Source organism: Lithobates pipiens, unplaced genomic scaffold (assembly GCF_037356315.1).
Source record: "Lithobates pipiens isolate NorthernLeopardFrog02 unplaced genomic scaffold, aLitPip1_a1.2 Scaffold_18, whole genome shotgun sequence".
NCBI lineage: Eukaryota > Metazoa > Chordata > Amphibia > Anura > Ranidae > Lithobates > Lithobates pipiens.
In genome coordinates this window covers 306,118,485-306,139,237 of record NW_027507758.1, presented here as the reverse complement: position 1 = coordinate 306,139,237, position 20,753 = coordinate 306,118,485, and the positions used below count along the sequence as shown (strand labels likewise).

The 20,753-nt window shown below is 42.2% G+C and overlaps 1 protein-coding gene across 1 annotated transcript in view; it reads right to left on the bottom strand.

Moving 5' to 3' along the window:
- The window catches only part of ASCC3 (activating signal cointegrator 1 complex subunit 3), a 1,010,279-nt gene that overhangs the window by 218,108 nt on the left and 771,418 nt on the right, over nt 1-20,753 (bottom strand). The window contains exons 25-26 of the mRNA XM_077487192.1: nt 17,216-17,436; nt 14,265-14,350 (exon numbers count right to left, since the gene is read on the bottom strand). Coding sequence (XP_077343318.1) covers nt 14,265-14,350; nt 17,216-17,436 — 307 coding nt within the window. The remainder of the gene's footprint in view (nt 1-14,264; nt 14,351-17,215; nt 17,437-20,753) is intronic.

The following is a 20,753-nucleotide window of genomic DNA, read 5'->3' as shown; positions in this document are numbered from 1 at the left end:
GGGTTTCCCTTTCCGCCTATCCGTTTCCAAGGACGGCACCCAATATTCCCTACGCGATCTGCAAGAAAGTGACACCTTCCTGCGCAACTTGGGTCTCCCACCTCTTCCAGAAGAAGATTCACAGCCTCTTCCAGCAACGCCCAAGCCTCCGCTGGCTCCAAGCCGCATCTGGACCCCGGTGCGACAGAAGACGTCCAGATCCCACTTTACACCCCAGAAAAGTCGTGCCTCCAGACTTCCGACCTGAACTGCTTTCTCCGGATTTCCTCTGGATGCCCTTTTTACCTTGACACCCCGCTGATGTTATGGGTAGTCAACACCCCATAGTGGGTTTACTTACCCCCTGGCCCGGGGGGTGGGTGGCCGAACGTATCTGACGTTGCCTCCAGTTTAACCCCAAAAATGTTATTCTTCTCCCCTTAACAGGTTGTGAACTATTCATTTTTTTTTAATTTTTTTTTTTTTTTTTTTCTCTGACAGAGGTTATAATGCTAAAGGTTATTTGCCTGTGTGTACGTGTCTGCGGATATGTACATAAGTCTACATAGCTCCCCCTTCCCCCCCCCTTTTTTTTTTTTTTTTTTTTTTTTTTTTTTCTTTCACGACCGGGGTCTACTGTTTACCCTGGGGGCAACCTGCTCACTTTGGAGAGAGGCTGGGGATCCTCCCACTCCCCTCCGACTTTTATTTTTTCAAGTTTTTCAAATTTTTCTATTTTTGCATGTTTTGGAGATGTACAATTCTCCACTTCAGACCCATGGCTTAGACCTGGGTTCCCTGGTGGCGCTTAGCTATCCAGGTTTTTGTTGGGTGGTCGTTAAACCCCGACCCCTTATTCCACCCCCATCCCTCCCCTCTTTCCTTTTTCTTTTTTGGTACATTTTTACCATTGTGGATGAGTCACTGGGATTAATCCCGATTTTCCACCGAACCCGCTTGCTTTTGGTACAGATTTTGTTATACGATTATATTGTTATTTGTGTCATGCACATTGCTTTATTATGTAAGGTATATTTGTTTTGGGTCCACTGTTATATTCTGCTTGTTACATATGTGAGGTTTTCTGTCATGTTCTGGCCCCTATCTGACCTATCATGGCATTGAAACTCCTGACCTATAACGTTAAGGGGTTGAATTCCATTCAGAAGAGATGGCTTGCTCTGAAGGAGTTTAGGGCCTCCGGGGCGGACGTGATAATGGTCCAAGAGACCCACTTCCGTGCTGGAGGCTCTTTTAATTTTGCTAGCAAACAGTTCCCGACCTCCTTTCTAGCGTCTGACCCGTCGGGTAAGGCAGGGGTAGCTATATTGATTGGTCGGCATTGCCCGTTACGGGTCACTTCGTCCCATTTAGACCCTCATGGAAGATTTATTATTCTGAAATGTTCCCTATTTGCTAAATCTCTCACCTTAGTTAATATCTATGCTCCCAACTCGGGTCAGCTTACCTTTTTGTCCTCAGTCTTTGACGTTCTAGACCGCTTTGCTCAACCGTTTATGATTTTAGGAGGTGATTTTAATATGACAATGTCGTCAGACAAAGATAGACACACTCTCTTCCCCTCTGCTTCCCCACCCCGAGCCACTCAATTGTCTAAATCATTTCGCAAGCTGATCAGGTCTAGAGGCTTGCTAGACATCTGGAGGATAAAACACCCTACTCACAAACAGTACACTTTTTTTTCTCATCCTCACAAGCTTTATTCAAGGCTAGATCACTTCTTTATCTCCTCGCCCTTGTTAACATCAGCAGTCTCCTCTGAAATCAACCCTATGACGTGGTCCGACCACTCTTCAGTCCACTTAGACGTCCACCTTTCATCTTCGTTTCCTAGGACCTGTCACTGGAGACTGAATGAGACATTTCTTCACTCTCCAGAAACGAAAAGTCTTTTGACAGATGGACTCACAGAATACTTCCAACTTAACACGGGCTCGGTCACGGGTCCCTCCACCCTGTGGGAGGCCCACAAGGCTGTTTTTCGCGGTCGGTGCATGGCGCTGGGATCCCGTCTTAAAAAGGACGCGGCATCCCAGCGCTTTGCCATTATGACCGATTTGCGCTTAGCAGAGAGACTGCTGTTGGCCTCCCCCACGGTGGACAGACTCCGAAAAGTCATTTCCCTGCGTAATCGGCTCAAATCCCTAGCAATGAGCAAAATAGACAAATCTCTTTTGTGGTCCAAACAGAAGTTTTATGAATTCTCAAACAAACCTCATAAGCTGCTGGTAAATAGGTTGAAACCACGTCCTTTTCAACCCTCTCCCGACTTTTTACGACAACCTGATGGTACACCTACTTATTGCCCCCTGACTATGTCACGGATCTTCGGAGACTTCTACCATAATTTATATAACTGTCTACAGAAAGACCCAAATTACGACTTTTCACAAGGGAGATTTGATCTCTTTTTTGAACACTTGAAATTGCCTAAACTCCTCCCCGACCATCTTGCAACCCTGAATTCGGCCATTTCACCCGACGAACTTGAAGCAGTAATTACACAACTCCCCAGCCAAAAAGCCCCGGGCCCCGACGGGTTACCCTATTCCTATTACAAAACTTTCCTACCTGTCCTGAGTCCCCACATGATCTCGCTCTATACTTCCCTACTTAAAGGTTCCACTCCACACGCCCAATTCCTACACGCTCATGTTTCGGTCATACCAAAACCTGGTAAAGATCCCTCCCTACCTGACAATTATAGGCCTATAGCGCTATTAAACTCAGACTATAAAATTTTTACAAAGATCCTGGCTAATAGGCTGACCCATATAATCCCTACACTCATCCATAGAGACCAAGTTGGCTTTGTACGCACTCGTCACGCAGGTGATAATACCAGACGCACAATAGACCTGATTGATTTATTGAACAAAACCTCCCGTCCAGCCCTTATTCTTAGTCTAGATGCTCAGAAGGCCTTCGACAGGCTTAGCTGGCCGTATATGTTTGCCACTCTTGCAAGATATGGTTTCACAGGCCCTTTTGTTTCAGCTCTTGAAGCCCTCTACTCCTGCCCCTCTTCCCAGGTCAAATTGGCATCCTACCTATCGTCTTCATTCCCTTTGAGCAATGGCACGAGACAGGGTTGCCCCCTGTCGCCTCTTCTTTTTATCCTCTGCCTCGAACCCCTGGCGGAGGCCATCCGCGTTCACCCAGACATTAGAGGGATATGCCTACGCCACAGGGAATATAAAATGTCCCTATTTGCAGACGACATCCTCCTGACATTGACCAATCCCCATATCTCACTTCCGAACTTGTTGTCCTTGCTGAAAGATTTTAGCTCCATATCAGGGTACAAGATTAACACCAGTAAAACTGAAGCTTTACCTTTACACATTCACTCTTCTGCTCTCACAATACTGCAAGACAACTATTCCTTTCACTGGTGCACAGACTCCATTAAGTACCTGGGGATTAACATTACTCCCTCCTATTCGACCTTATACTCGGCTAACTACCCCCCACTTTTTCGTGACATTGCTAGGCTTTTGAAGCAATGGGATTCGCTTCCCCTCTCACTTTTGGGTCGTATCAATGTCCTAAAAATGTCAGTGATGCCTAGACTCCTCTACCTTTTTGATACTCTTCCAATCCCAATCCCTATGTCCCAACTTAAGGCTGTCCAAAGAGCTTTTCTTAACTTCATTTGGCATTATCGAGCGCATAGGGTTGCAGGTTCGGTGATGTTGGCTCCTAAATGGCGTGGAGGTCTGGGAGCCCCAGATCTGATCAAATATTACTATGCTACACACCTTAAACCAGTTATTACCTGGTCATCCCGGAAAGCCCCCACAGTATGGGCTGAAATTGAGATGAGCATCACCAGGCCTGCACACATCTGTGCCATGCTTTGGGCAGACCTTAAAACCTCCATGGGTCCACTTCGTAGCATCTGTCTGGCCCCGATGCTGTTCTCCTTGGAAATCTGGAGGAAATGCCTAAAGTTGTTTCCTCTGGCTTCCCAATGCCCTCCTTTGCTAAACATACTGTTTAATCCAGATATCCCAGACAGCCTAGCATATGATAGAGTGATTCCTTGGTCTGAAGCTGGTTTGTTTCAACTCCGCAATATAGTGCATCCGCTCACCAGGAGGCTTCTATCATTCGCGGACTTGCAGAAACAGCACCAAATTCCCAAACAACTCTTCCACTCCTATCTGCAAATCAGACACTACTTTGCTTCTAAATCCCCCACTCTCTGTCTTGATAAGCCAACTCCATTTGAATTTTTATGTGCTCAGGGCCCATACCAGGCCCATTTAATCACTGACATTTATAGAATACTCCATGAATCGGTGCCCCTTACGGAATCTTCTCATTCATATATGCGTAAGTGGTCGCAAGTGTTAGAACATCCCATCCTACTCCCACAATGGCAGAGAATCTGGGAGGCCGTCTCTAAGACATCCCGCTGTGTGGAACAGAAGGAAACGGCTTACAAGATTCTGCTCTTTTGGTATAGAACGCCTGAAAATTTAAATAAATATGATCCCAAGACTCCTGCGATGTGCTGGAGATGTCGGGGAGATATAGGTTCCCATTTCCATATCTTCTGGGCATGCCCATTGATCCGTCCATTTTGGATTACAATACAAACCTTCGTCCAAGACTTGTTGGAGATTTCCCTCCCATTAGACCCTCTGTATTTCTTACTAGGGTTGCCGATTCCTGGACTCTCTAGACATGCTCAGAAGCTTGCCACCTTTATTTTGTTAGCAGCTAAGAGAGCTATCCCTACACGGTGGCTATCACGTTCCCCACCCACTCTCCCCCAGGTCTTGCAGAACCTAGAACATATCGGCCGTATGGAAAAGCTTACGGCCATAGTCCATGACACTATGCCTAAGTTCTCAATGATTTGGGATCTGTGGTATCGCTCTAAACTATATACTGCTACTTAATATAGTTTTCTGAGTTTGGACCTCCTACGCTAAGTTTAAGGCTCAAATTGCACGTTCACACTGTTCTATGCCCTTCTAAAGGAATGAAGTTTCCACATTTCCTGCTCACTGTCCTATGCCTATTTGATTGTGACGATTGCTGTTTTGTACCACAAATAATTGTTAATTAATGTGAGGATATACAGAATGTGCTGAAATATCCTACCCCCCCCCCCCTCCTCTTTCTTCCCTCCCCTCTCCTCCCTCCCCTCTCCTCCCCCCCCCCCTCGCTGTTTCTGATTTGTTTTATTTGATGGACTTACTGTTTACCTGTGCATTTATGCCAACACTTTGTTATTGTTATCTTTATATTTTCAATAAAAATACAATTTAAAAAAAAAAAAAAAAAAAAAAATATTCTCTTTTATCTATACATTTATATACTCTTCTCTTACTATTATTAGCACCGTAACAGTCCCGTCTGTCTCCTCTCGCTTTTCTTTATTTGTTATAACTGGGATGAGGTGCGTTGATAATTCCTTGCCTTACTTAGCTTTTTCCACTCCCTTATAGTTTATAGATAAAGTTTATTTTATTTTGCGTAATGTGTCCAGCTAAAAAATTCTGAGGGTTAATACTACTTTAAGTATGGAACCATGGGAACTGTTCACTATTTTTTTAAACATATTTGAAGAGGCAAACATTAGATCTTTGTTCAAACAATACTGACAGATTAAGACAATATACTTGAAAAAAAACTAATTTGACTTTTTAATTATTTATTCAACAAAAATATCAATAGATGTACTGTGATGTAGATGTATCATGATGTACTGTGGTAAAGTAAGCAACAAAAGCAGCTATTGTCTTCTGCAGCAGCAATTACTTTTTCAGGCATTTTATAACTACGCACCAGTTTTTGACATGAACATCTAGTGATTTATTTTTAAATCCAAAGTTATATTAACCACATCTCTGTGCAAAATTATTTTAAATGCACGGTGATTGTGGGTTTCCTTGCATGAAATGCCTGTTTCCAAATCACCTACAAAAAGTAACTAGAAACCAAAAGTTAGGGAAGTCCATAACACTCTACATTTTTTTCCTTAGGCCCTTCCTTGATTGTTTTGCTAGTGTTTTGGGTCATTATTGTGTTGAAAATAGGATTTTTTTAATCATACGTACCCGTAAAATCCTTTTCTTTGAGTATATCATGGGACACAGAGTCAGGCTAATATTCATTACCGGCTGGGTTATACTCTATTTGAATGGACACTGGTAGACCAAAGGACTTTAGACAGGAAGTGATCCCCTATATAACCCCTCCCATACAGGAAGTACTTCAGTTTTGTAGCAAAGAACTAAATCCTCAAAAAGAGGGGAGGGATCTGTGTGTCCCATGATGTACTGAAAGAAAAGGATTTTACAGGTAAGTATGACAAAAAAATCCTATTTTCTTTTTCATACATCATGGGATACAGAGTCAGGCTGATATTCATTACCTGCTGAGACGTCCCAGAGCAATAGCCTTGAGGGGAGGGAGACCCCTGCCAAATAATAGCCATCAGAACTTATATGGAAGCCCACAGTACACTGCAGCTGAAACCCAAATCTTCGGCTGCTCGAACATCCAATTCATAAAATTTTGTGAACATATACACTGAAGATCAGGTAGCAGCCTTACAAATCTGAGCCACAGATACCTGATGGCAAAAAGCCCAGGAGGTTCCTACACCCCTGGTAGAATGAGTTCTCACCCTAAAGGGAGGAGCTTTATGTTTTTAGACCATAGGCCTGAATGATCAATTGATGGACCCAATTGGCAATGGAAGTCTCGGAAGTCTTGGAAGCTACCTGTCCCTTCTTGGGTCCTTTTGGTAAAGCAAAAAAGGAGTTTATTCCTAGGATCACCACAGATCTAGACAAATAAACCTTGACTGCCCGAACAACATCGGGCAGAATCTCTTACGCCGAGCGAGGCTGAAAGAAAAAAGAAGGCAACATAACGTCCTGATTTAAATGAAAGGCTGACGCTACTTTTGGCAAAAAAGATGGAACAGGTCATAACATGACCCTGTCGTGGTGAAGGCTCAAGTATGGTTCCCTACACGAAAGGGCCACCAACTCCAACATCCTTCTAGCCAAAGTGATGGTTATCAGGAAGGCTAACTTGCATGACAGCAAGTCTAATGGAATTTTCTTGATAAGTTCAAATGGTTGTTTCTGTAACACAGACAGCACCAAGTTTAAATATAAATACAGAAAAAATCAGCGCAGTACAACCCCTTTACGAAAAGCTGCTGGACACCAAGGATCAATTACCAAATCCCAAAATACAATATATCAAACAGATGGTACAGCGCTCTAACTAAAATAAAATGATTACTAACATATTAAAATTAATAAAAAGTCCAAAGATAGCTTTTGAGTCAAAAAGTCCACGTGAGGAATCTTCAGTGGTATACAGTCAGTTCATGCATAAAGTGACTTAGTGCCAAGGGGGGGACCACCACCAATGGTAAAATTGGCTGCTCACCTCATCGTATGGACCCTTTAAATTACAGAGGGTCGTATGCACTTAAATATCAACTCATCCAATCGCTGTACTCCTCTCCGACAATATCCGACCAATTCACAAACGAAAACACAGCTTTCTCCTATTCAGAGTCAAATGAACTGACACGTTCGTGGAATACCCACACTGGATCGGTATATAGCAGTATTCACAATTCCTCAGACCATGTGGATAGAAAGACAGGCCATAGTGCTCTCCATAGAAAAACGTTTTAATGATGAATATACATAAAAAACACACTTACAATAACGAAGCTTCATACGATCTTTAAAATGATCAATGACCGCGGGTGACGTCACGTGATCTCCGGACGGATATTTGGTCGGATATTGTCGGAGAGGAGTACAGCGATTGGATGAGTTGATATTTAAGTGCATACGACCCTCTGTAATTTAAAGGGTCCATACGATGAGGTGAGCAGCCAATTTTACCATTGGTGGTGGTCCCCCCCTTGGCACTAAGTCACTTTATGCATGAACTGACTGTATACCACTGAAGATTCCTCACGTGGACTTTTTGACTCAAAAGCTATCTTTGGACTTTTTATTAATTTTAATATGTTAGTAATCATTTTATTTTAGTTAGAGCGCTGTACCATCTGTTTGATATATAGCACCAAGTTTAACTCCCAAGGACACATAGGTGACCTAAACGGGGGAAGCAAACAAGTCGCACCCTGCATAAAGGTTCGGACTAACGAATGGGATACTATAGGACTTCGGAACAATACTGACAAGGCCGAAATCTGACCTCTGATTATACTCAAATCTGATTTCCACAGCTGACTGTAAAAAAAGAGAAAATTCTCCCAATCACGTATTTCCGAGGATACCATTTTCCAAGCAATATTAGTCTTCCAGACCGTATGATAAAGCTTCCTAGTGACAGCTTTTCTAGGATTCACTAGGGTAGACACTACTGGTCTCGAGATGCCATGGCCCTTCAGCATTCTGGTTTCAATAGCCATGCCGTCAAATTTAGAGACTGTAAATTGGGGTGGAATATAGGGCTTTGAGACAGTAGATCGGGGCGATGTGGAAGCGTCTCACAAACTGAGGGAACCAGGGCCTTCTCGGCCAGGCTGGTGACACCAGAATGACCGGAAGCCCCTCTCTCTGAATACTGTGCAACAAATGTGGAAGGAGAGGGATTGGAGGGAAAGCATAAACCAGGGAGTACAGACTCCATGGAACTATCAGAGCATCTGCTCTGATTGCCAGAGGATCCCTTGTTCGAGACACAAACTGCTGTAGCTTGTTGTTGAACCTGGATGCCAATAGGTCGACCTCTGGCCATCCCCAACGCTGGCAAATTTCCTGGAACACCCCTGGGTGTAGGGACCATTAGCCCGGGCAGATCAGCTGGCGACTGAGATAATCTGCCTTCCAGTTCTCTACTCCTGGGATATGGCCTGCCGATAGAATCGGCACATGTCCCTCTGCCTAGGCTAGTATGTGGTTCACCTCCTTCACCTTGGTGGTTTATATAGGCCATTGCAGTGGCACTGTCAGACTGAACCTCGACAGGGCACTCCTGAAGCTCCAACATCAAGGACCGTAGGGCCAGATGTACTGCCTGTAATCCCAGGACATTGATGGCCAGGATCTGTTCTGTCCCTAACCATTTCCACTGATCTGTGAGACTGGCATGTGTAGTCAGTACTCTCCAAGTTACTGGGAAAAAGGATTTTCCCTTTTGCCCGTTCTGATCCTGCAAACACCAGTTTAGGCTCAAGCGTGCCCGAGCACATTGGATAATCCAGGGCTTGTCCTTTTCTGTTCCAAGCCAACAAGATGTTTTGTTGTAAAGGCCTGGAATGGAAATGGGCATAGGGCCTCAAAGGAGGGTATCACCCTCCCTAGAAGACTCATACAAAGCCAAATGGAGTGTTGTCTGGTACCCCTTATCTGACACGCCTGAACCTTCAGGGAGGCAAGAATACTCTTGCTTGAACTGTATCTAGGATCAGATGTAAATACTTTAGACTTTGAGCTGGCTTCAAGGCTGACTTTTCGGTATTTATGATCCAGCCGAAGCTTTATAAATACCACACTGTGCATATTATGCTCTGTTCTAGAGCCTGTACTGAGTGATCTCTGAGCAGGAGGTCATCCAGATACCAAGCACCAGGATTCCTTGGGCCCTTAAAAGACCCAGTACTGGTTCTAGGACCTTTGTAAACATCCGGTGAGCTGTAGCAAGTCCAAAGAGTAGAGCCACAAACTGAAAATGACGTTCCTCTACTGCAAAACGTAGGAACCTCTGATGAGGCTGAAAGATAGGTACGTGTAAGTACATATCTTTTATATTGATAGAGGCTAGAAAGTCTCCCCTCTGGAGTGAGGCTACTACTAGCAACTAGAAACTCCATCCGAAAGGACTTGATCAGTAGATACTTGTTCAGGGATCTTAGGTCCAAAATAGGCCTTGTGTCCCCTTTGGTTTTTGAACCTTAAACAGGTTTTAGTAAAACCCTGTGCCCCTTTCAGATCCAGAAACCTCTGCAATCACTCCTTGATGTACTAGATGATATAGTGCCTGATACAATAAGTTTATTTTTGGAGGATCTGGGGAACGCTCAATCTTAAAAACATTTGAGGGGGAAACCCCCACAAGTCCAGCTTGTAACCACGAGATATAATTCAGGTGACCCATTCGTCCTGAATTATTGATCTCCAAATGTCCGTAAAGTGCAGCATCCTTCCCCACAATCTATGGAGTCGGGGTGTCCCCTCTAAAGGAGGGCTTGATGCTGGGTTTAGAAGAGCTTTGGACCCAGGGCTTTTTCTGGTTCTGGCCCTGCAGCTTGCCCTTGGCCCTAGTGCCCTGTTGGCGGCCGAACTGCCTTGACGCTGAGACATTTGAGGAAGCAGTCCCTGGTGTTTTAAACAAGGGATATCTGGTGCTTTTCTACACAGGAATTAGAGAACTCTTCCCTCCAGAAATATTTTGGATATATTTGTCCAAATGATCACCAAATAAACATTCCCCATGAAAAGGGAAACCTGCCAATAACTATTTACAAGGAAGCTCGGCTGAACAGTTCTTAAGCCACAAAATCTGTGCATACATTATGCAAAGACAAGAGAGCCCAACGAGAAACCTGCTGTATTGAATCCTTTAAGGCGTCTACAGCAAAACACAGCTCTCGAGGAATATGTCTTACTTTCAGGCAGATCATCCATTATGGACTAGCAGATACCAATTTCTGCAACAGCTGGCTGAATAGCTGAACTGGCCAAAGAAAAGGGAACCTTTAATAATGACTCCAATTTCTTTTCAACAGGGTCTTTCAAGCCCTGTGTGTTATCTACCGAACAAGTTAAGTTCTTGTTTAAGGAAGAAACTGCTGCATCTACGGCTGGCCTGCTCCATTTTTTGATTAACTTTTCATCCATGGGATATAAAAGGGAAAACCTCTTAGAGGGAACAAAAATCCTGTCAGGATAATCCCAATCAGCATACACCATCTGTTCCAACAGGGGGTGTAGGGTGAAAGCCTGTGTGGCCTGAAGAGGCCTCCGAGATCCCAAAGAGGACCAGGGGGGCTCAATCACCTCTGCAAGAGGCAAATTAAAGACAGAACAAACCATTTTCGGTCAGAGTCAGGAAAGCCTCTGCGACTGAGAGGCAGACATCAAATGGATATCTTGTCCAGATTGCTCAGAAGCAGACTCATGTGCAGGGCCCTCCACAGAATCCTGAGCTTTAAGCTCTTCCCCATCCTCAACCCATTCCTGCTTCAGACTAGGAGGCTCCGGGGAGGGGGATCTGTCACGCTTCTTGCCACCCTGCAGGATGGAGGCGAACATGCCAGCAATCCTGTGCTCTAATTCGGCTAGGGCCGAGGAGAGTTCATCCTTGGTGATAAAGGGTGAAGCAGCAGCGTTGACTGTAGGCACAATACCAGATAGGCACAGTGGCTCAGATTGCCTGGAAGCCTCTGGTCCTTCAGGGGATACAACACTAGGGATACGACTAGGTTCATCAGGAGCTACTGACGACATAGGTGTACTTTTCCCTGTAGTGTTAGTCCCGCTCTTCTTTTTTGAAGACATTTACTAGCCACAAAAATAGAGTACTTGGGTGTAATATTAAAGCACCACATAAGGGAGACCCTTTAATAGGGCTCACCAAGCCCATATGCCCCCAAGCCGCAGAACGACCATTGCGTGTGGCCCTGGCGAATGGGTGTGGCTATGTTTGCGTATGATGCAAATCTTGGTGCACCCAGATAAAGGCTACTGCGCATGTGTGGCGAGGCCAAACAAAAACTGCTAAGCACAGCGGCACTCTTGCCAATGCACATGTGCCACGGTGAATGAAGGCGAAATGGTGAAACTGTTGTGCACCATCATACAGGTAAAAAACAGCCAGACACAAGCAAAAAAGGTACACTTTGCAAACACCCACAGCTAGCCCAAAACTCCTCTGTATAGTTATCACACACAAGTGTCTAGCCTCTTAGCTAGCTTGACTGATTGTTACAATCACTGGGACACCCCATAATAATAAGTAAAGGGGTTTCCCTTACCCATCCAGCGCAGGGCAGCTTAGAAACTAAGAGCCCAAACTTCACCCATCACAGTGGGTTGCTATCACTTGAGGACCTTCAAGGACTGGGTACCCTTTTCATGTTTAGGGTCCCCTCCCTTGGATCTCTACAGCCCCCCGCAGGAATGCCTTAGTGCTGTGGTGTCACAGGGTCCAACGCCCGGAGGCTGCATTACAGGCAAAACCTCACAGGATCTTGAGTCTTCTTTGCGAGGCTTGGGTACCATTTATCTAAGCATATAAAGCCTGTGTCAAATGGATCCAATCGGTCAATCCCTTGATTCATTTAAGAACAGTATAAAGAGTATAACAGTATAAAAAAAACTTAAGTACTTCCTGTATGGGAGGAGTTATATAGGAGATCACTTCCTTTCTAAAGACCTTTGGTCTACTAGTGTCCATTCACCTGGAGATGGAGTGTAACCCAGCAGGTAATGAATATTAGCCTGACTCTATGTCGCATGATATATGAAAAATAAAGAATAATTTCTGGTTTAACTTTAGCTTTTGGACACATGGCCTTATATTCTCATCAAGCACCCTTTGATATGATGCAGGATGAATAGTCAGCTTAATGACTGCCAGCTTCCCAGACCTTGAAGCGCCAAAGCAACCCCAAACCATAACATTTTCACCACCATGCTTCACAGTTGCTATAAGTTGCTTGAAGACTGCAAGCTTCCCAGGCCTTGAAGCCACAAATCAACCAAAAACCATAACATTTTCATCACCATGCTTCACGGTTGCTTCAACTTCAAGTACTGTCTTCAATTTGCGACAAACATATCCACTGTTACTGTGGCCAAACAACTCTATCTTTGATTGATCAGTCTTCAGCATGTGGTTTCAGAGAGTCTGGCATTTGCCAAAAAGTTTAGTGGCAAACAGTAATCTTGGTCTAGTGTTCTTTTTTGACAGCAAAGACTTTTTCTTAACACACCCCTCATGCAGTTTGAATTGATGCAATTTATCTCTAGTTGTATATGTATGCACTTTGACTCTGTTGCAAGAGTTACCTGAGCAACCCACAATGATATTTTTGGATTCTTAAATACTTATATTATCATGCAGAGGTAAGCTTTTGGGTTGGAATTTGCTAGGATGGCTAGCAATGGACAAATTAGAAGTAGTTTGAAATCTATGCCATTTACAGATTACTGTGGAATGACTGATTTCAGATCATTTGGCAATATTTTTAAATCCCCAGCCAGACTCATAAGCATCCACAACTTTCTGTCTGAGGGTGTTGGAGAAATCCGTTGATCTTTTATTGGATGACTGCTGCTATCAGTAGCATAAAGAATACTGGACTGTAGATATTTGAGCTTCTAACCATTGGCACCTAATCTGAAACCCTGAACTTATTCTAATGTATTTGAAGTGGTGATAAAGAATGGGATGTATTTACTTTGTTCAAATGGCAAATATGCAATTTTATTCTTTTAGATCTTGAAAAATGAAAACATACCAATGCTTTTGACATTTGTTCAAGTATATCACCTAGATATGTAGGTATCTGAATCTAGATTTATAGTTTGAGTGTTCAAATAAGGTACAAAAGTCAACAATTTCTATGGGGTGTGCTTATTTAGTAATTATTAAAGTCCCTGTAAACCTGAATGCATCTTTTCACACAGTGATGTTGGGAATATCCTCCAAAATCAAATTACAGAGCTGTATATAAAAAAAAAAAACACTTTTATGATTTTTTGCCAGCTGGTTGCTTGGTCTAACCTGTCATTTACTGCAATGACAAGAAGAGCCACTGTGAATTCAAAAGTCTTACCCATCCTATCAGTCTCCTAGCTGCCCCTCTAGCAGCTCTAATGTAATACAAATTTATTGTAGAGACTAAACGTTTTTGGGGGCTTTAATTTAATTATAATATATTTTTGTAAAATACTACATGCAATTTTAGGACTTCTTGTTTTGAATGTTTAAATTAATGTTTTTTTTTTGGTGAATTAAGAGCACATTGTTACTGTATATTTAGTTCATCGTGTTTTTAGTTCTATGCACAATTGTTCTGAAGAAAACAAACATTATACCTAAACACGTAGTTCATTTAAAATATAAGTATAGTAATAAAATAAAATCTTTATAATTTAACAAGAAACAGAAATATTGAAATTGAAGGAAAAAAATGGAAAGCAATGAGGAATTTTTGCAACATACAGCAGGCTTAATGTAAAGAGATGAAACTACAGCTTCTGATAATATCAAATTGAATTTGACAAGACACTTACTTTTTACCAAGCTTTTCCTCTATTCTCACTTTCCAGTCCTCCATTCTTTCACGGACTAGAGCCTTCAGAGGAGCTATGTAGACTGCCTATACACAAACAAGTAAAGCAGATGATTATTAGGAGTAAATGTTAAAGAGAGGGATTTAACCAACAGTTTCATGCTTAAAAAAAAAAAAACATTAAAGTTAGCCCAATTTTTTTCCATAATGTGAAAGATGAAGTTACGCCAAGTAAATAGATACCCAACATGTCACATTTCAAAATTGCATATGCTCGTGGAATGGCGCCAAACTTCGGTACGTAAAATTCCCATAGGTGATGTCTAGAATTATTGGACTCGCACTAATGTTCGCAGCTCACATGTGTGGTTTGAACACCATTTTCATATGTGGGAAGGGACTTACATATGTGTTCGCCTCTGCATGTGAGCACTTGGGGACAGGGGCGATTACATTTTTTTTTTATTGTTAATTTTACTTTTTTTTTTTTATTGACACAAAAAAAAAAAAAAGATCACTTTTATTTCTATTACAAGGAATGTAAACATCCCTTGTAATAGGAATATGCCATAATCGGTCCTCTTTACAGTGAGATATGAGATCAATAAGACCCCACACCTCACCTCTAGGCTGGGAAGCCTGAAATAAAAAAATAAATAAATTAACAATCACGGCTTCCCAGCTGAGGTAGCGCCATTCGCTTGAAGGCAGAGGCCGAGCGCGATGTCATAACATCGCGCCCGGCCTCCGAACGATCATAGAGACTCCGGTGACCAACTGGTCCACTGGAAATCTCTATGGTCACCATCCGAGGCTGGCGGATTCTGTCTCCGACTCACCGATGGAAGTGGTGAGTTGGTAGACGCACCGGAGGGTGGCAGGGGGGGGGGGTCGTCCCCTCTCACTGCCTCTCACTGACAATCTTGTCAGAGAGGCAGGGAGGTTTGACAGCAACAAACCGTTAAAGTGGTGTACACTAGGCTTGGCTACGACAAATGTCAAAAAGTGTCATAGATCCCTTGCCACACACTGCTCCTGGCCTAATCTGCTCTTGTTGCCTATTCCTCTATGCACAGTACTAGCTTATTCCCAGGGAAAAGCCCAATACGGAAGGACTCCCTGCTTTGCCCAGTTTGGAAAGGCATACCCCCCCTCCCTCATGCAGAAGGTCGTCAAGGTCTGGAACTGCTGAGATTTGGATCTCTACTGCCCTGGACCTGTAGAGCACTTTGTAACTAACTGTACTTCATTGTACTGCTATACCAAGTGTGAGCTCCACATGCAGAGTCCAATGTCAGAGGCAAAACTACAGGCTTGTTACACATCTTCCAAGCAGCAAGGTCTGGGTATGGTTCCTTGAAACGCTGCTGACGGATACGTGATCTGGTAGCTGCAATCATATTGTGACAGTGGCATCAGTGCAGCCAGAGGGAGAACTTTTTTTTTTCTTTTAGACCCCCCCGATCCCTCCATAAAGAGTACCTGTCACCATCTTTTACTGTCACAAGGGATGTTTACATTCCTTGTGACAGCAATAAAAGTGATCAGCATATGTAAACGGTGTTCAAATCACACATGCGAGGTATCGTCGCAATCGTCAGAGCGAGAGCAATAATTCTAGTATTAGACCTCCTCTGTAACTCTAACCTGGTAACCTTACAAAAGAAAACTTTAAAGCATCGCCTATGGAGATTTTTAGGTACCACAGTTTGTCGCCATTCCACGAGAGCGTGCAATTATAAAGCGTGACATGTTTGGTATCTATTTACTCGGTGTAACATCATCTTTCACATTATACAAAACATTGGGCTAAATTTACTGTTTGGTTTTTTTACAATTCATGAAAGTGTCCCTTTTCCCAAAAAGTTGCGTTTAAAACACCGCTGCACAAATACAGTGTGACATAAAATATTGCAACAATCTGCATTTTATTCTCTAGATTCTCTGCTAAAAATATGTATAATATTTGGGGACACTAAGTAATTTTCTAGCAAAAAATATGGATTTTAACACCAAATGTCAGAAATAGGTTTAGTCATGAAAGGGTTAAATAATAAAATGTTTACAAGGCTTTACTGATTCAGAAGACAACTTTTAAAGTAAATCTGTCACAAGAGAAATATGGAGATTGCCTTTGCTTACAACCTTTTGAAATGCTAGCTGCCAGACTGTTTTGCTCACCTACTGGCTTTGATACTTTCTGGATCACTAACCCAAAATAAGTATGCAGATCAGAAAAGTCAGGAGGTCCTTGTCTACATATTTATTTTGGGCTTTGGATTAGTGAGTTAAACAAATGAAGGCCAGAGGGAAAGCTTAACAATGGCATTTCCTATGTTTTTTTTTTGTTTTTTTTCCCAAGACAGGTTCCCCTTAAACCAGTGCTGTTTTCAAGTGCAAAGTCCTTAGTTCATCCATTTAAAAAATGCAATTGACTGATCTTTTCTTTTGACGATTTTGCTCTTTGAGTAGCATGACTCAGGCATATTTTCTTCTGGGTTTTTTTAAAACGTTTAGTGCACATACCAATGTGCACTACAGGAATATAAAAATATCAAAGCACCTATGAAATAAGAAAAATATGGTATTGCTTACTACATACATGATACAAATCAATTTTTCACACACTGTCAAGTAATGAACCCTTAAACTGGAGGTCATAAATTTACTGCAAAAAATATATATACTATATGTAGCAAAAGATTTAAGCATTTTGGAATAATATTTACAATAAATCTGACCAGTTACTTTCATAGTGCTTGACAGGACATTTGTATATAATGAAGATTCCCTCTACACCAATCTAGTACTTGCTTGAAATTGAACAAATTTAGACTATATTTTTCTTTGCATGTCAGTGTGACATAAATGCGCCTTTGGAAAAAGAGTCTACATATTCAAACGTTCAACAAACAGAATTTTAAAACATAACAGTAAGCTAAAGTTCAATACCTTAGATGTTGGATACTTGTTGAAGATTCTGAAGATTGCCAGTTCTGCTGCTACAGTCTTTCCTGAACCAGTTGGAGCTCCAAGTAGAACATTTGAGTCTGTGTGGTACAGGGTATGGAAGATCTGGGTCTGAACGGGGTTAAAGTGTGTAAACTTGTACAAGGCTTCATATTCTCTATGTCCCAAAGCTGTCACAGGCAATGGTTGCAAGTCCAACAACTCTGCAACAAAAAGTAATCAAAATAAATATATTATAATAATGCTTACATCTAAGAACAACATATTACATGATAGTGCTCAAAAAAAGAAAATGCAGTATTGTTGGTGAAGTCTTGTTTTTTTTAAATTGTTAAAAATAACAACCATGTTATAATTACCTGCTCTGTGCAGTGGTTTTGCACAGAGGAGCCCAGATTCAGCACTCTTGGCTCCTCCTTTCTGCTGAATGCCCTGCTGCTGTGGGGGCACCCGAGCCATGCCACAGCTCCCTGTGTCCATTCAGACACAGAGCCCTGACCTGGCCCCATCCCCTCTCTCTTCTCATTAGCTCACTGACTTTGACCCCAATGGGAGCCAATGGCATTTTGCTGCTGTCTCAGCTAATCAGGGAGGAGAGTCCTGGGCAGCCGTGTCTCTCATGCAACATTGCTGGATTGCAATGGTGCTCAGGTAAGTAATAGGAGGGCTGAGGAGGGATGCTGGACACAGAAAGCTTTTTATCTTAATGCATAGAATGCATTAAGATAAAAAACCTTCTGCCTTCACAACCACTTTAAGTAGCAGGAGAAGTGGAACACATTTGGCTTGCATTACTGTAAATAAAGCAACAAAGTCTGTGTGACATGCAAATAATAATTTTAAATACTCTGCATTAACTGATATTTTCATAAATTTTAAATCTAACAAAGTGCTACCCAACATGCATACTTCTGGGTACACCACAATGGGCATGTTACTGGCCCATTTTACATCTTAGCAGTGATCCAGAAAGAAAAAGTCCATCAGCTAAGCTGGATTTTGTTGGTTGATTTACTGCCTCCTTGCTGGGGTATCTGCAAAAAAACACACTTGGGATTTGAAAATGTACTTCAATATTTAAATTTTTTAAAGGACAACTAAAGACTTCTGTACGACTTGCGAAATTCAGTTACTATGTAGTTCACAAGCCTCATAAGCAAAACAAAAAGCTTCACATAGTGTGAAACTCTATTAAACTTTAATAGGAGTCAAAGAAAAATATGCTACTCACAAGGTTAAAATAGATACAGCATCTTACAAAAGTGAGTATACCCCTCACATTTTTTGTAAATATTTTATTATATCTTTTTATGTGACAACACTGAAGAAATTACATTTTGGTACAATGTAAAGTGAATCTACAGCTTGTATAACCATGTAAATTTGCTGTCCCCTCAAAATAACTCAACACACTGCCATTAATGTCTAAACCGCTGGCAACAAAAGTGAGTATTATGTGAAAAATGTCCAAATTGGGCCCAATTAGTAATTTTCCCTCCCCGGTGTCATGTGAATCATTAGTGTTACAAGGTCTCAGGTGTGAATGGTGAGCAGGTGTGTTAAATTTAGTGTTATTGCTCTCACTCTCTCATACTGGTCACTGGAAGTTCAACATGTCACCTTATTGCTAAGAACTCTCTGAGGATCTGAAAAAAAAAAAATATTGCTGTACATAAAGACGGCCCAGGCTATAAGAAGATTTCTAAGACCCTGAAACTGAGCTGCAGCACAGTGGCTACGACCATACAGTGGTTTAACAGGACAGGTTCCACTCAGAACAGGCCTTGTCATCGTCGACCAAAGGAGTTGAGTGCACGTGCTCAGCATCATATCCAGAGGTTGTCTTTGGGAAATAGATGTATGAGTGCTGCCAGCATTGCTGCAGAGGTTGAATGTGTTGAGAGTCAACCTGTCAGTTTTCAGACTATACGCAACACACTGCATCAAATTGGTCTGCACGGCTGTTGTCCCAGAAGGAAGCCTCTTCTAAAGATGAAAAATTGCAAACAGTTTACTAAAGACAAGCAAACTAAGGACATGGATTACTTGAACCATGTCCTGTGGTCTGATGAGACCAAGATAAACTTATTTGGTTCAGATGGTGTCAAGCATGTGTGTCGGCAATCAGGTGAGGAGTACAAAGACAAGTGTGTCTTGCTACAGTTAAAGCGGATCCCCTCCCTTCAGAGACTGGGCTGCAGGGCAGTATTCCAACATGATAACGATCCCAGACGCACCTCCAAGATGATTAAATAAGCTGAAGGTAAAGGTGATGGACTGGCCAAGCATGTCTCCAGACCTAAACCATATTGAGCATCTGTGGGCTATCCCCAAATGGAAGGTGGATGAGTGCAAGGTCTCTAACATCCACCAGCTCCATGATGTCTACATGGAGGAATGGAAGAGGACTCCAGTGGCAACCTGTGAAGCTCTGTTAAACTCCATGCCCAAGAGTGCTGGAAAATAATGGTGGCCACACAAAATATTGACACTTTGGGCCCAATTTGGACATTTTCACTTAGGAGCATACTCACTTTTGTTGCCATCGGCTTAGACATTCATGGCTGTGTGTTGAGTTATTTTGATGGGACAGCAAATTTACACTGTTAAACAAGCTGTACACTCACTACTTTACATTGTGGCAAAGTGTAATCTCTTCAGTGTTGTTCCATGAAAAGGTATAATAAAATATTTACAAAAAAATGTGAGGGGTGTACTCACTTTTGTGAGATATTGTAAGTGTTTAGTACAAAACGCAATTCCCAGGAATCGATCCAAAAACTTCCTAGTACAGACGAGTGTGGTGACGTCACGTGTGTAAGCTCCTCCCTATGCATTTTGTAAAATCTGTCATCAGTGCAGTGACATCACATGTGTAAGCTCTTTCCCCTTCCTCAAATCTGCATTTGTGCACACAATGAAGTCATATTTGACAACACACATAGGACAGAGCTTATGCACATGACATCATGTCTGTACCAGGAAGTGTTTGGATTGATTCCCGGGAATGGCATTTTATACTACACACCTATCTATTTTAACCTTGTGAGTAGCATATTTATATTTGACTCCTCTTAAAGTTTTATACAGTTTCACACTATGTGAGTTTCCCTACTTTGCTTTTACATTACGGTGAACCATTCAGACTATTTGAAATTTGGCATCCTCTGAACTAAAGAGGAAAGGGTCTCATCTCTGATGTTATGGGGGTGCATTAGTGCATATGAAATGGGCTGTTTGCATATCTGAAAAGGCACCATCAATGGTGAAAGATTTATCCAGGTTTTAGCATATGATCCCATCCAGACAATGTCTTTTTCAGGGAAGGCCTTGCATATTTCAGCAGGACAATGCTAAACCTCATACTGTATCTATGACAACACCATGGCTTCATAGTAGAAGAGTCCAGGTGCTTAACTGGCCTGCCTACAGTCTGTACCTTTCACCAATTGAAAATACATTGCACATCTTGAAATTAAAAATACAACAAAGAAGACCCAGGACCGTTGAGCAGTTAGAA